Source organism: Hirundo rustica, chromosome 11 (genome assembly GCF_015227805.2).
Source record: "Hirundo rustica isolate bHirRus1 chromosome 11, bHirRus1.pri.v3, whole genome shotgun sequence".
Taxonomy (NCBI): domain Eukaryota; kingdom Metazoa; phylum Chordata; class Aves; order Passeriformes; family Hirundinidae; genus Hirundo; species Hirundo rustica.
The window spans coordinates 13,478,879-13,494,056 of record NC_053460.1 but is presented as its reverse complement, the minus strand read 5'-3'; the positions used below and the strand labels follow the sequence as shown (position 1 = coordinate 13,494,056).

Below are 15,178 nucleotides of genomic sequence, written 5' to 3'. Positions count from 1 at the left end.
ACGGGATGGCTGGTTCATGTGCAGAAGAGCTGTCGTACTGACATAAACATACATCACATCTCTGTTGCTGTTAAAAATGTCAGAGAATCTAGAGGCTATTCTGAGCTGGAAGGGACCCACAAGGATCATCATCCTTCAGAGACACCCAGCAATCCCCCATGTGCCTGAGAGCTTCCTGAGCTCTGTCAGGTTTGGTGCTGTGCCCAGTGCCCTGGGGAGCCCGGTCAGCACCCAACCACCCTCTGGGTGAGGAACTTTTATTGATACCCAGCCTAAACCTCCCCTGACACTGCTCCAGCTGTTTCCTCAGGGCCTCTCACTGCTCACCAGAGTGGGGAGATGTGGTCCTGTCCCTCTGCTGCCCCTCATGAGGATGTTGCAGACCCCAGTGAGGTCTCTCCTCAGTCTCCTCTGCTCTGGGCTCAACAAGCCAAGTCACCTCAGCCACTCCTCAATGGCCTCCATAAATCCTTCACCATCTTCCTGGGCCTCCTTTGGATACTCTCTAGTATCTTTTTATCTTTCTTCTATTGTGATGCCCAAATCTGCACGTAGGACTGAGTCATTAAAAACCGACACAGTCACAGACAAAGACCCTGTAACTAACTAAAGTTACAGAAAGTGGTATGTTTATTCACTGGCGGGCGGCACGGGAGTCATCTCCCAAAGGCGTGGCCGCCCCGAACAAGGCTCTTTGCTCTCTATTTATTTTCCAAGATCTTACCTACAATACATATGCATAACCCCAGCACCTCCCATCCCCGCTCTGCACTAAAATGAGGCTATTAGTCCTTCACACGTGCACAATTCTTCTCTTGAATTGGGTCGGTGGTCTCGAATTGGGTCAGTGGTCTCAAAGGATGAAGTCAGGAGAGTCTTCATCAGGTCTCTGTGACCCTCTGGCACGATCCAAGGCCCCCTGCTTTGTGATTAATTGATACCAAGTCCAGGTGCTGGCCATTGTTCTTAGTGGTTTCAATCTGTTCTTATGACAGTTCTTTTACTCCACTTTTTCTATAAACAAGCTCATAATATAACAGTTAGCTCTAGCTTGGGCATCTAATAATCATTAACCTACCATTTACTAATCTAACTTACATCTTGAGCAATATAAATTGCTTCTAGCCCTTAGCTAAAATCTTAACTCTTTAAAATCATGATTCGGGACTGGAAAGCCACGTCAGGTGCAATGAAGCACCTTGGCTGATAACCCAGTGCATTGTTGCAAGTTGTGGTGGAATCTGCACATTGGGCCCATGTAAGCTCCAAAGGGGCCTTTTCCAGCAGTTACCTGGAGTGTCTGTGAGGCTTTGGGAGCCTAAGGAGCTTTCTTTAGTCCTTTGTAGGTTGTGTTCTTTGCTCTAGAACCAGCTCAAAGCAGATTCCCTGACCTCTGTAAGCAAGCAGTGTTACCACTTACAAACCTTGGATCATCATGATGAACTTCAAAGCTCATTGAAATCAAGTAGGTCCGAAAAAAGTGCAATTGTGCTTCTGAGAGTTCAGAGCTAACTTGTGCAGACCTCTCAGTGCCATCCCATATGAACTACAGGGTGATTATAACATTTTTAATAATAATTTGGTAATAATTTTAATAATACGCACCTTGTATTGAATGGTCTGAGTCTGACTAAGAGTTCCCTGCATGAAGACTACTGAGACTGACCTTAAATAATCACTCAGTCAATAAAGCATAAATCTGAAAACAGAAGCTGAAGAACTTTGGTTTCTGCACTTTGAGGATGTACCTTATGATTGGGTGTACCTTTATAGGCCAAATCTCTATGTAGATTAATTTTCCCCAATATCTTGCAAGAACAGGTGATAGTATAGGTGTCTCTGCAGCATGAGCAGCGAATTCAGCTGAAATCTGGTTTGGCTTTCATAGCAACATACACTGGGAGACAGGGGACTTGATTGCATCTGAATTTTAGATGTTGAGCATAATAGATAAGTGCTTTACGAAAGCAGATTCAGAATTAACCGGTCTCATCAAACTTGCCTTGTCACTGTTAAATGAAAACCTGTGCATCGTTTTTTGCATGTGTTTTGTTCTTCTTTTTTTGTTCCATGCCTTTAGGGACTGTTGCTGAGCACATTGAAAGAATCTACAGACGAGCTGGCAGCAGAAAGCTCTGGTTTGTACACAAATATCGTGTTCCTTCTGGCTTACACCGGTTTTGTTTTCCTAATGTGTTTATAGGAAGTAAGGCTGGATTCTCACACACGTAAAGGGGGAAAACGGCAGCCTTCCTGACAGTTGTATTGGTGCATGGCAGCTGAAGGTCTGGTTTAATTGGCTTTAAGAAATTAAGAAGCAGTTTCTTACTGTTATCTTTTAAAATACAAAAGCAATGGGCTGGTTTTGCACTGAGTACGATACGCAGGCCTCATTAAATTGAAATCATGTGAGAAGAATGTTAATATTCTCATTTCTTACAGGGCATGATAAAATACTGTCAATAGCTTTATGTAGGAAGGCTGGTGATCAGATGTAAATCATTTAAGCTGAGGCCCTAACTCAGATTTATTGCCCTGAAGTAATTTGCTTTGAGCCTGACTTTGACACAATAACTTTAAAAGGTTTCAGTGAGTAGGTTGATATTTACATGTTGTTTATTAATTTCTTTGCCCTGAAGCTCAGTAGAAGTTTAATTTCTTTTTATCAAAGTCAAGCCTATCCTGAACGGTGTTCTCTCACTCTGTAACTATTTAACAGGTCAGTAAATATAAATATGTTTTTCATTTTTGTCTCTACGTGCAGTTAAATGGGCCTTTGCCAATAAGAAGGTAGAACCAAAACACCTTGGTGGTATTTTTTTGTAATTAATAAAAATCAGAAGTATTTTTGGAAACAAAATATGTAAACTGTTTTTCATTTCTCTTCCATGATTGCCATGTGACACACATATAGGTTGGTGTTGCGCTACAGTGCTGCATTTGCACAGAAATTTTCTTCTTCTATAACCCCACATATTACTACTTTACTGGTACATGGGAAACAGGTAAAGTGCCCAGAAATCTGAAGTGCAGCTCTGTGAGATGTTTTTTTGGGTTTTTTTTGGCTTATTTGCATTTTGATAGTATCAGCTAATGCATTTTTGAAATGCTTTGCTCTTGATCTTAAGAAGTGTGTAGCAGTTTTCACATGAATCAACATCAACTGTTTGGGATTTTTACTAACACCATAGAATATTACAGCCTATTCCTCATCTCTGTGAGTAAATGATTCTTAGTAGCCTCGAAATCTGTGCTAGAAAAGCTCAATTGCAGGTCTATTTTGTTTGTATTCTGTCAGAAAATTATTATTAGATGTATTCATATCTTTAGCCATCTACTACATATATGGAAAAATGTGGTTCTTAGAAGTTACAGCTTGTTTTTAACCTGGCAGGGGACACAAGTCTCTTCTTTTCATGCTGCACGTGCAAACTGGAGCCTCAGCATGGAGCACACAGCAAGGCTTTGGTGTTACCTGTTACACTTTCTCTTGCAAAATCTCTCTGACTCTTCCTTAAAGTAGACTGAAAAATCAGCAAAGTTATCTTGCAAAATGATGAAAGTGTCATAAGAGAGGAGCTGGCATTTCTTACCTGCCTTTGTTTAATGGTGTTGAGAAGAGAACAAGAAGCTTTTAATGGAGCTGGTAGTTTAATGAGTTCGATATATTTTGGATCCATTGAGCTATATCTGAACTAAAAAATGAAAACCTACAGAAAATTGCCTAAAAAAATCTGATCCGAATTGCACCTTGTAAATGATGTATGTATTCACTGAGTTAATTTTGAGATCTCTGCTGTGGCAGACTTCAGACTGCTATCTGAATTCATTAAACTAGCATGTGATATGTAGTGGGATTGCTCTGTTTTCTGCCCTCAGGTCTGTTGTGCGCTTCGCAGCAAGTCTTTTAGGTAAACTAGTGGACAGCCTTGCACCATCTATTACTAATGTTTTAGTTCAGGGCAAGCAGGTAAGTCTTTGCTCCTCAGAACTGCACTAAGGAATGATAACAGAAACTAAACAAATGGCTTGTTCATTTTGCAATGGCTTAAAAAAGACCTTACCAAAGAAGAGAAATTCAGAGAAAATAAAGATGTGTTTAATAATTGTATTTGGAATTGAATAATCATTTTGAATAATGAAAGAATAAGACTGAAAAGACAGTTCAGCATTTCTGGAAGGCAGGAAGGGGCGTGGTTTAGGTAACTCCTTGGGTTTAAAGTCTCCAAGGAGACCTCGGAAACCCTTCCAGTGCCTAAAGGGGTTCCAGGAGAGCTGGAGAGGGACTTTGGACAAAGACAGGACAAGAGGGAATTGCTCTACATTGAAGAGGGCAAGTTTAGATTAAATCTCAGGAAGAAACTCCTCCCTGTGAGACTGAGGAGGGCCTGGCACAGGTGCCCAGAGAAGCTGTGGCTGCCCCATCCCTGGCAGTGTTCAGGCTGGAGGCGTTTGGGGCAGGAACATTGTAACGAGACGATCTTTAAGGTCTCTTCTCACCCAAACCTTTCTGTGTTTTTATCTGCATGCCCTCTTACTTGACAAAAGTAGGTGGAGTGAAGTATTAAGGCATCATTTGAAAGAAAGACTTTAATGAAAATGTAACCACTCTCTGTGTGATTGAGTGTAAGACAACACGTGGGTGGCAGCTGAGCAAAAGGTCTTTCAGGGTTTTCTGTTTCAAAGAAAGTTTAATCATCGTTGTTTTTCCCTTTCCTAAGGAGAACGTTATTTTTCCTCCCCAGCACAATAATTTTAATTAAATTCATGAATAGCTGCTTCTAAATAATAGCAATTGAATATTTCTGTATTTTTGTATTAAATGTATGTATGTGTACACCTGCTTACATGTAATGTTGTTGTCTTACTCCAGACTGAGGTCTGGGTTTGTGTTTCTGGTGCTGTTCAGCTCTAGAGAGGACTACACCTGCATGCAGCACAATTTGAAGCTATTGGCAGCTTTTTAACTTAACTTCCCTTCCTTGATCGTGTTATAACAATGATCTTTATCATAGAACAAAAACTAGTGTTGCTGTCTTACTGACACAAGATTAAAAAAGAATTTTAATACAATTCCTTTATTTTTTGTGGTTAAACAATCCCGTAGCAGCAATATATTTTCGTAAAATTAAGGCTGTAACTTCTAGCATGCTAGTAGAAATAAGAAAACAAAACTATAAATTTAATTCTGAATTTTAATTGAGTTCCACAGATGAAATGTATGAAATTATATAACTGACTAAACCTAATGTACAGTCCTGATTATAACCAAAACAGTGGTCTTGTATTTTTATTTTAATTTGGAAAAATATATCCCATATTCACTGTGGTTGTTAGAGAAGTTTATTACGTCAATAGCATCCAATTAACAGTATTAACAAGCATCAGGCATTGACATAAAATTACCCTTGTATGTGAAATTTTTAACAAACAAAGCAGAGATGATGCAGTTTAGTTTCTGAATTGCTTTGCAGTGCTTTTCTTCCCGTCCCTGTCCTCTGAATTGTTTTCCCTGTACTGCAGGTGACATTGGGAGCTTTTGGCCAAGAGGAAGCAGTTATTTCTAACCCCTTATCACCAGCAGTGATTAAGGACATGATCTATGAAAAATGCCAGTTACAAGATGAAAGAGAGGCTGTGGTGCAGCAGGAACTTGTCATCCACATTGGCTGGATCATCTCCAATTCCCCAGAACTGTTCAGTGGGATGCTGAAGATACGGATTGGGTCAGTAAAGTACCTGTTGTCCTTTATTTCCTCTGGCATTGCAGGGGAATGTACAGACTTCAGAGAACCACAAACTTGAGTCAAGGTTAAAGCATCATTTACCTCCCACCTGTTCTCTTTCATTCTTCGACAAGGTGACCTACAGAGAGGCTGTGCTGGAGTGTTGTCACATTCCACGGTATCTGCATTTACTGTGCTACCCATAGAAGTTAATTAATTTTTTCACATTTAGGAAGAGACATGCATTTGAATAAACACTTCTTTGAAGAGGCCAGGTGCTACTGACTGAGATTTACAGAATCAGTGAGCACACTTTGGAATCAGAACTTAACTGTTTCATCTTCCATATCTTTTCCATAGAGAAAAACACAGCATTTCAGCACTGGAGGGAGATACCAGCAGCCTTTTTTCTAGCATACAAGATTCATATTTCTTCTTTAGCAGTACATTCCAGTCATCATAAAACCAAAAATCACCTGTATTACATTTAACTGGAAGTATCCTTTTGCACTTAAATGCTTTTCTGTCCCCTCTACAGATCTGTGTTACTCCTCTTCCTCCCCTTCCTTATTCTCTGTAGCTAATCCTTTTTGATTTTTTTTTCCTTTCTCCCAAGGTTAATGCTAGAGATTCAATTTCCTTTATTTCAGTGTTATCACCCACTCCAGTGAGCAAAATTAACCTTCTCACAGAAGTGCCGTTCCAGTTTGATAATGATTTGATTTAGTGTCTTGTTATTGATTTGTTTTCAGGGTTTCATGTTGAAATAGATCAAGTTTCTGACAGCCCTATTACTGTAAAAACTGCCAGCCAGCTGACTTGAATTCACCTCTTATCAGTGAAGAGCTCAGCAGAAGGTCCACTCTTGACTTTGGTGTGGTTGTAGGCCACTGCAAAGAGAAAATACCAGCGAGGGACTGACACAAGACACATTTGAGTCATGAGTGGGGAAGGAATTCCTGAGCCAGCTGTTGTTAATCTTAGTAACAAGGGAAAGACTCTCATCACCTGCTAAATTAAATAAAAACAGCAAATTCTGCATAATGTAGTGGGCCCTAATACTCCCTGGTATCTTGCACCTCCAATGATGGAACCCTCGGATGTAAAGCAACACTCAATCAGCTGGCCAGGCATCTCCAAACTCTGTGTAGTTCCTAAGAACTCCCTAGGAAAGAGCATGACTTGACTTGCATAAGCAAAGCCATTCTGCATCTCGTTAGCTGAACAGTGAAATGACCATGGAATGTGGCTCTAGAGATGACAGTCTGAATGTCTCTCTGCATTTTCACATAAACTCAGAAAGGCTCTGAGCAGGTGCTACAGACTCCTTGAAGAAAAACTCGTTCAGTTTCCTTTTGTTAGTTAATGCCTACTTGGACTGAAGCAGGTAGAGGGAAAGGGGCTGAGTTTGTGCTTACCTGGCTTACAGGATGTACCTGTACCTTATTTCATCTTTGATCTTGCATCAGAGGCTGGAGCACTGCTTTTACATCATGTGCACAATAAAACTCGGCATTTTCCTTCAACACTTTGCCAAGTTCTGCCTCTCTGGTACCTCAGGCTAAAAATCTTTACTGTTGCTGTATTTTTATTCAATGAAGTGTTTTTTCAAAAAGGAGTAGAAAAAGAAAGTGTGATAGACTGCAAAAAGGAATTTCAAAGGCTAAAACTAGAAATAAGCCCTGAAGTCTTCGTAAACGTATTGTAAATTTTATGGCTTTTTAAATCTCATCACCAAAATGCATATACAGTCAGAGCATAATTCTGAGTAGGAGTTTTAACATCAAAAGGCAGGTAAATGTTGGTCTTAATGAACATGGAATATAGGGAATGTAGTCCAATCAATCTTCTCTATGGAAAACACGCTCCACAACACATTTCTTAAAATCTGCACATTATCCCTTTCAGCTCGTATCATGTTCCAATCAAACAGGAAGAGTAGGAGAGTATTTGTCTGGTATTTCATGCACGTCCTGACAGCCAAATAGCAGGATCGTGTGGAATTCTTACGAGCTGTTTTATTAGACTAATTTTTCCTATTTGGAAGCTCTGTATTTAATGAATAAATATATTCCTCCCCTTACGTAGATGGATCATCCATGCTATGAAGTATGAACTGAAAATCCGTGCTGGGGATCTGCCAGCCAAGGACTTGTACCAGATGTCCCCCAGTGAGGTGAAGCAGCTCCTGCTGGATATTCTGCAGCCTCAGCAGCCGGGCAGGTAACGAGGTGTGGGGTTGTGGCTCCTGCTTTCACTCAGAAACCTCTGTTCAAGTGCATTTCATTCCTGAACTGCTTTGTGTGCACCTGAAATCATCAGGCATCTGTAATCAGTTGTGTAATTTTTTAAGGGAAAGTAGCAAAAATGCGCTTTTTTCATTCTTTCACACAGGCCCAGATTGTAGAAGTGTTTCTTTTTTATTGCATATTCCCTTTTCAGCTTTATCTTTGTGGAAATCTTTCTGCTGCCACAGAAAAGAGATCTGTCTGCTATAATGTGAACCGTTACTCTTTGATGTGGGAAAAGGAGCCAAAAATTACCCAATACCTCCACTTGAGTAATTGTAAGAGCAGTTTGTCTACTGTTCAGTGCCTGCTTCCTTCTAGATTATTATATGAGTAAGAGCAGATGTTCTCAAGAATTCTTACAAGATAGTGGCACTGCCTGAAACTTGGAATCTTTTCTCCAAGCTGTAACTAGCTGCCAAAAAAAGCATTCATTGTGATACCAAGTATGCAAGACAAAAGTTAAAATTGCAGTATTTCCACTTAACTTTATTGAGAAGAGCGAAGTCAAAACGCTTCCTCTTGGTTTTACTTCTAGTTAAGTTAACCTTTGGCACATCATATTGCTGCTCATTTCCATAGCCCTTGGCTGGATGGATGATGGGCTCTTCCTCTCAACAAAGAGGAATTACAGCACACATGCTGCTGTTCATATTCCTCCTTCATTCCAAACACACCAGTGTTTTCCCCAGTCTGTAATCCCTGAGAAACTAGCTCCTTCAGTCACTGTCTCATCTCTGGGTCCCACTGGCTGTGCTCTGTGTCTCCCAGATGCTTTTCAGAGGCTTGGCTGTGCTTATCAGTTCTGGCTGTTCAGCTGCTGTCTCTGCTCGTGTTGGTGCCTACACTGTCCTGTAAAACCACAGCAGAACAACCCCTTTGCAGCATTTCCCATTAAATATTAATGCTGTTTAGGAAGCATTTGGTCCATCTCAGTAAGCAATTCAAGCAGCAGTTTTTGTCAGAGACCTTACCTGTGATGCCACAGCAGCTGCTGCTTTTGATCCCTGTAGCACATGATGGGTAGGTCACTGAAGGGCACTTGGGTTGGGTTTCTGAGGATGAGGATTCTTTTTTGGGTTACCTGAGCACAAAAGCTCACCAGCATATCCTTCGAAACTTTCAATCTTCTAACTTCTTTTCTAACTTCTTCCTGTACAGTATTGCTAACTCGTTTTTACTTGCCCATTAGTGACTTGTTTTTAAAGTTCACTTCCTGCCAGGAAATACAGAATACTCTTTTTTTTTTCTCCTCCTCCTTTTTTTTTTCCTTTTTTCTTTTTGAGGACAGTTTTTCCTACTTTTGCGATGTTTTTAGAACAAAATCTCTGCTAATGTGATACCATATCTCACTGCCAATTAATTTGTCATACAGGAAGGGCTAATGGTCTATTTACCTCCCTAACAGTCTCTCCAAACAAACCTCTCTCCAATTTTTCCCAGAGGATAACATTTTTGCAAGCACAGACTCCACGGATTACACTTTCTAATCTACTTATGTAGGTCACAAGATTGCAAGACACTCTTTTCAAACGGAGCATTGTTCTTTTAATGGTCCAAACAGTTCCAAAACTCACTTTGCTTATTCAGTTTGCAGGATTCTCTTCCCAACTCTATTAATGTAGATGGGTCAGAGCATTTCTGACACCTTCAAATACTTCTCTTTTATATTTAGAAAATAACTTGTTATTTTTACCACACCGCTGGTCTTTCTGCTTTTATAGAAGTTTTCTTGTCCTAATCAAAGGACAGAGCTGCACGGACAATAAGATGAAACTCTCATAGTAGACATGACTTTTTGGTAGTTTAGTGTTTAATTGAGAAGTGATTTCTGAGACATTTTTTCTTAACTTGTCATGTTTATCCAATACATACAGGAAAAGAGCCCACACTGTATGTTGGCTTAGCCCTGGCTTTCCAGGGTTAACCTGAAACATCATCTTTGTTCTCAGAAAGTGTATCCCAATTACCTAGAACTCAAAGCTGTCCAGAAAATGCACTGCTTAGTGATAATGTTTTCCCTTTTATTCTCTAAAAAAACCCAAACCAACACTCTGTTTGTTTTGTCTTCTGGTGTAGCTGGGAGTGAGCTGCACTTAAGAAACTGAAGTGTAAAACCATGTATGGAATAGTCAGAATTAGTGTTCTCTCTACTGATGGTATCTCAGAAGAAATTCTCACCATTTCTCCAGTATTTAGAGATAAGGGTTTTTCTAATGCAAGATATTTTAGTAACTCCATCAAGCACACTGGTGTCTGGAGTAACAGGTCATTTTACAGACAAGTGATTTTATTCTAAGCATGTCATGTCTATCTACCAATACAAATGGAGAAAAACTAAACCCCCAAACTTATTAGTGCTGAATTAATCTGGGCTAGGCTATGAAAGCTCTGCAAAGCAACATTGTTAAAGTTGACCAGGGAATTTCCCTTTTTTTTTTTTTTTTTTTTTTTCTTTTCAAGCAGCCTACCAGAACCAGGTCTTAGAAATAGAGAAAGGCATGAGGCACAGTGCAAAGCAGTGATTTAATTGTAGTTTTTCTAAAAAGTAATGTGTGTGTTGATTTTTCTAGTTAAAATTCAAGAAGCAACTAAGGACTCAGTAACTTGAGGAAGTCTTCTTTGTCAAATACATTCAGGACAGCCACACAAGACTTAAATCTGTCTTGTGAATCCACCAATTCATTCATACCCATGGATGTCACTTCTTCAAGTTCCATTGCTGGTGTCTTACACATTTTAGCTAAAGCCCGATTCCTATAGGAACACTGAGAAGAAATAAGAAAATTAAATTCCAGACTTGATGGTTTTAAGTAAAAAAGAAAAAAGCTAGTATGCTTCTGAAGGCAAACGGGATTTGCAATTCATGAAAAATGTGGCTCGGTTTGCTCAAAGCCTTAGTTTTACAAAACCATTCTGTTGAATTTTCTAAACTTGCAGGCCACTCGTTTTCTACAGACTGTCGGGAAATTACAATTCTGCTGAAATGTGATTTTGTTACATGATTAGGCCTGATGATTTGATCTGCTCCTGTTACTGGCCTGCAGTGGGTGGATTTCACAGTTGCTGCAGTGCCATAAAGCACAGGCACCCCCAGGGGTGACACTGTGATCTCTGCATGCCCATTCCTGGGGTGACACTGTGATCTCTGCATGCCCATTCCTGGGGTGACACTGTGATCTCTGCATGCCCATTCCTGGGGTGACACTGTGATCTCTGCATGCCCATTGCCAGGGGTGACACTGTGATCTCTGCATGCCCATTCCCAGGGGTGACACTGTGATCTCTGCATGCCCATTGCCAGGGGTGACACTGTGATCTCTGCATGCCCATTGCCCAGGGGTGACACTGTGATCTCTGCATGCCCATTCCTGGGGTGACACTGTGATCTCTGCATGCCCATTCCTGGGGTGACACTGTGATCTCTGCATGCCCATTCCTGGGGTGACACTGTGATCTCTGCATGCCCATTGCCCAGGGGTGACACTGTGATCTCTGCATGCCCATTCCCAGGGGTGACACTGTGATCTCTGCATGCCCATTCCTGGGGTGACACTGGTACCTCTGCATGCCCATTCCTGGGGTGACACTGTGATCTCTACATGCCCATTCCCAGGGGTGACACTGCGATCTCTGCATGCCCATTCCCTGGTGTGACACTGCGATCTCTGCATGCCCATTCCCTGGTGTGACACTGTATCTCTGCATGCCCATTCCTGGGGTGACACTGGTACCTCTGCATGCCCATTCCTGGGGTGACACTGGTACCTCTGCATGCCCATTCCCAGGGTGACACTGTATCTCTGCATGCCCATTCCTGGGGTGACACTGGTACCTCTGCATGCCCATTCCCTGGTGTGACGCTGTGATCTCTGCGTGCCCATTCCCTGTGTTTGCTCAGGTGCCCCTGAGCAGAGGGCACAGCCGGCGGTGTGTGCAGCAGGGGTGCTCTGGGGTCACGGCTCCCCTGTGTGCTGGCAGGGCAGGGCTGTGCAGTGTGCTGTGCTCAGGCTGTCCCTGTGTCCCCAGGAGCTGGCTGAACAGGAGGCAGCTGGATGGCTCCCTGAACAGAACTCCTGCGGGTTTCTACGACCGCGTGTGGCAGATCCTGGAGAGAACCCCCAACGGCTTGATCGTGGCAGGGAGATTCCTGCCCCAGGTAATCCATCCCACAGGGGCACTGCTGCTCCACCTGAGCCCAGGAACAGTAATACCTTATCATTAATGGGTATTTTATGCCATAATCTTTTACTGTGAGTAACTTGTTAATTGGGGAAAGAAAAATTCAAGTTTTCTATTTTGTTTGGAGTAAAATATAATTAGAATAGAATGAAAGCAAGTTATTTCTCTTAAAGCACATTTATAAAACCGTGAGTGTAGAAGATTCTTTCCAAGTCGTGGACTCTGAAATCTGCTCCCTTTTTGATCCTACAGTGGTCATTATTTCTTAGTTGAATATTACTCGTTCAACAAGCAAGTAGGCTCTGCCTGGAGTGGGTTTGATTTAATGCATGTGGCATTTGAATAAAAGTCTGATTTGTTTTTCAGCAACCAACCTTATCGGATATGACGATGTATGAAATGAATTTTTCCCTCCTAGTTGAAGATATGCTGCAAAACATCGACCAGCCACAATACCGGCAGATCATCGTGGAGGTCTGTGGCCAGTAGTAATATTTTATAGTGTGCATTGGCATGTTACAGCCTAAAACAAAACAAAAAACTAACCTCGACTCAAATACTTGAAGAAATAGCATTTTCTGTATAAACACTTGCTTCAGTGGTTTCTCCATAGATTTTTATGGTTAAACAGGTTCCTGTTACATGTTCAGAACAGAGTGAATTCATAATGTTCTTCCCTTTCAGCAAACATTAATGACAGTACCAATATAATTAGGTCTAATAATTCCAGTGTAGCTTTCCTTCAAGTCTTTAGCCCATGCCTTTTCCTTACAATTTCCTAGATCTAAGGAAAACTGCTCTAAAATAACCAGCTGTGAAGGATTTTTCTTTCCCTTTTTGCTGAGGCTGTCTAGTAAGTAGCTTCACACTAGTGAATGAGCCACCTTCCCATTTCCTTGTGTTCCTCATCCTAAGAGGAAAGCAGGGGCTGTTTAAATCCTTCCCCCCACTGCACACGGTGTTTGCTTTTAGATCAGACCAGGAGCAGCTGCACGGTTGGTGCCTGGCATCTGTCAGCAGCATTCCTTGTTAGAACCCACATCCTTGTGCTTGTGAGTGCTCCTCCCCAGAACATCCAACCCCTCACAGTTCTCCTCACAGCCCCTGGTCAGGCTGATTGCTGGAAAACCCCCAGTTTCTGCTAAAAGATAACAAAATTACCAAACACAACTGCAGACTCCACTGCCTGGAGGTATTAGAACAGGACACTCATCGTGTTCACCTTCCTATTTTAAACCCTTTTCAGATGCAAGTAACATAAATTCTGGTGAAGCGAGGCTTTACTGCTGACTGGTGCCTTTGGTTTCTATAAACTTTGTCATAACAGAATTTTACCATCTGTGATTATGCCTCAGAAAACCAAATGCTGAGGTTCAGTGTTTCCTGCTTTTCACTCCCTCCACAGCAGTTGTGAGCCACACAGTGAACTGAATAAAATGGAAAATAACTTCCCTGGCTCCCAGCCAGGAAGTGAGATGTTAATGTCAATCATTTACACCATGCTCTTACCTAGGCAGTCACCAGCAATTGTAACCTTTTGTAAAAGCCTGCTTTGCCAGTGATTCTTTTATCAAATTCACAATTCTATTATCTGTGCACTATTACCTGTGCCATTATTAAATGGCTTCCTGCTTGAAAGAGGCATATGCAATTACTAGCAGTGCTGTTATGTAACCTAAATTTTAAAAAATGAAATTTAAAGTCTTATGATCTTTTTCTGCCTTCTAGTTGCTGATGGTTATATCTGTTATTTTGGAGAGAAATCCTGAGCTAGAGTTCCAGGACAAAGTGGACTTGGACAAGGTGGTACAAGAAGCATTTCATGACTTTCAGAAAGATCACAGCAGTCCGAAGGGAGCTGAAAATCAAGTGAGTAAAATATTGCTGTCTTACAGAATTTACCATTCTTATTGAAGTTAGAGCTAAATGTTAATTCTGTGCAGTTCAGAGTAAAAAGCAATTGGCAGAAGTTCAGAATGGAACACAAATAAGAAATTAATATACCCAAGTGCTGCCTAGGTCTGCAAAGAGCATCTAAGCAGAGATGAAAGAGGTGCACTTTATTGCTGAGTTGTAAATTCAAAATTCAGGAGAACACTCTGTGTTCCATGCTCTGAAATGGGACTCTCAGTGAGGTGGGAGAGTTCTCCGCAAAGGGGGAAGAATTCATTAGGAGGAACACTAGAATGGAGAAGAGTTAAAAAAACAAAAGAAAAAATCCTAAAGCTCAGCAAGGAATTGTGAACTTAGGATCTTATGTATACAGAGACTAAGAAAACTTTAGTAACCAAAGAATTTCTATTGACAGTATTAAAGAAGAACTTGAGATACAGAACTGTTCTTAGTTACTGATTTTTCTGCTAGAGTTGCATTCATGAACTGGCAAACTTTTGGCTAAAATTCAAATAAAGGAATAAATGCCTTTAATATTTACTTCACTAGAATTATAGGTTTTATGCTTTAGAGATCTCTGAATATTCTCACTACAAGTTTTGGTGCCTCAAAGCTCTGAAATTCTGTAATAAAGCCAGGTTTATTGGCCTGGTTGAAAGAGAAGATAAGGGTAAAGCAGTGGGACAAGTCCCAGAGCTACTGAGGATGATCTTCCTTGCTCCAGCTGGCATTTTATTGTGGACAATATATTTGAAGTTATCTGTGCCAGCTCTGAAGGATCTATTGATTCGTAACATTGACATGCAACAGCTCTTCCTCTTGCTGAATTTAGCTCCTTTAAAAGGAAGGTGCTTAAGAACTCTTTTGAATGTTTCAAAATTCACTTTTTTGCCACTGTTTTTTTGTACTAAGATTTGAAAGCAAGCCAGATACCCAGCCCCAGCAGTGTGTCAATCTGCACAATACCTTTGTTTAGAAAAGATCACAATTTCCTGGAAATTATGATCCTTTTGGGCCATGTTGGAGGGTAGTGACTCTGTGGCCACAGCAAAACCACCCTTCATGCACACAAATGGCTCTCAAGTGGCA

The 15,178-nt window shown here is 41.1% G+C and overlaps 1 protein-coding gene across 6 annotated transcripts in view; it reads left to right on the top strand.

The window, feature by feature from the left end:
- PHKB (phosphorylase kinase regulatory subunit beta) overlaps window positions 1–15,178 on the top strand; it is a 72,895-nt gene that overhangs the window by 55,640 nt on the left and 2,077 nt on the right. For 5 of the 6 annotated variants that reach the window (XM_040075077.1, XM_040075080.2, XM_058422035.1 and 2 more), the window contains 7 exons: window positions 2,081–2,138; window positions 3,880–3,970; window positions 5,524–5,726; window positions 7,815–7,949; window positions 12,044–12,173; window positions 12,563–12,670; window positions 13,925–14,065. In XM_040075077.1, the coding sequence (XP_039931011.1) occupies window positions 2,081–2,138; window positions 3,880–3,970; window positions 5,524–5,726; window positions 7,815–7,949; window positions 12,044–12,173; window positions 12,563–12,670; window positions 13,925–14,065 (866 nt within the window). Of the gene's footprint in view, window positions 1–2,080; window positions 2,139–2,914; window positions 3,006–3,879; window positions 3,971–5,523; window positions 5,727–7,814; window positions 7,950–12,043; window positions 12,174–12,562; window positions 12,671–13,924; window positions 14,066–15,178 lie in introns of all 6 variants that reach the window. The other variant, XM_040075078.1, reaches the window with a different exon arrangement.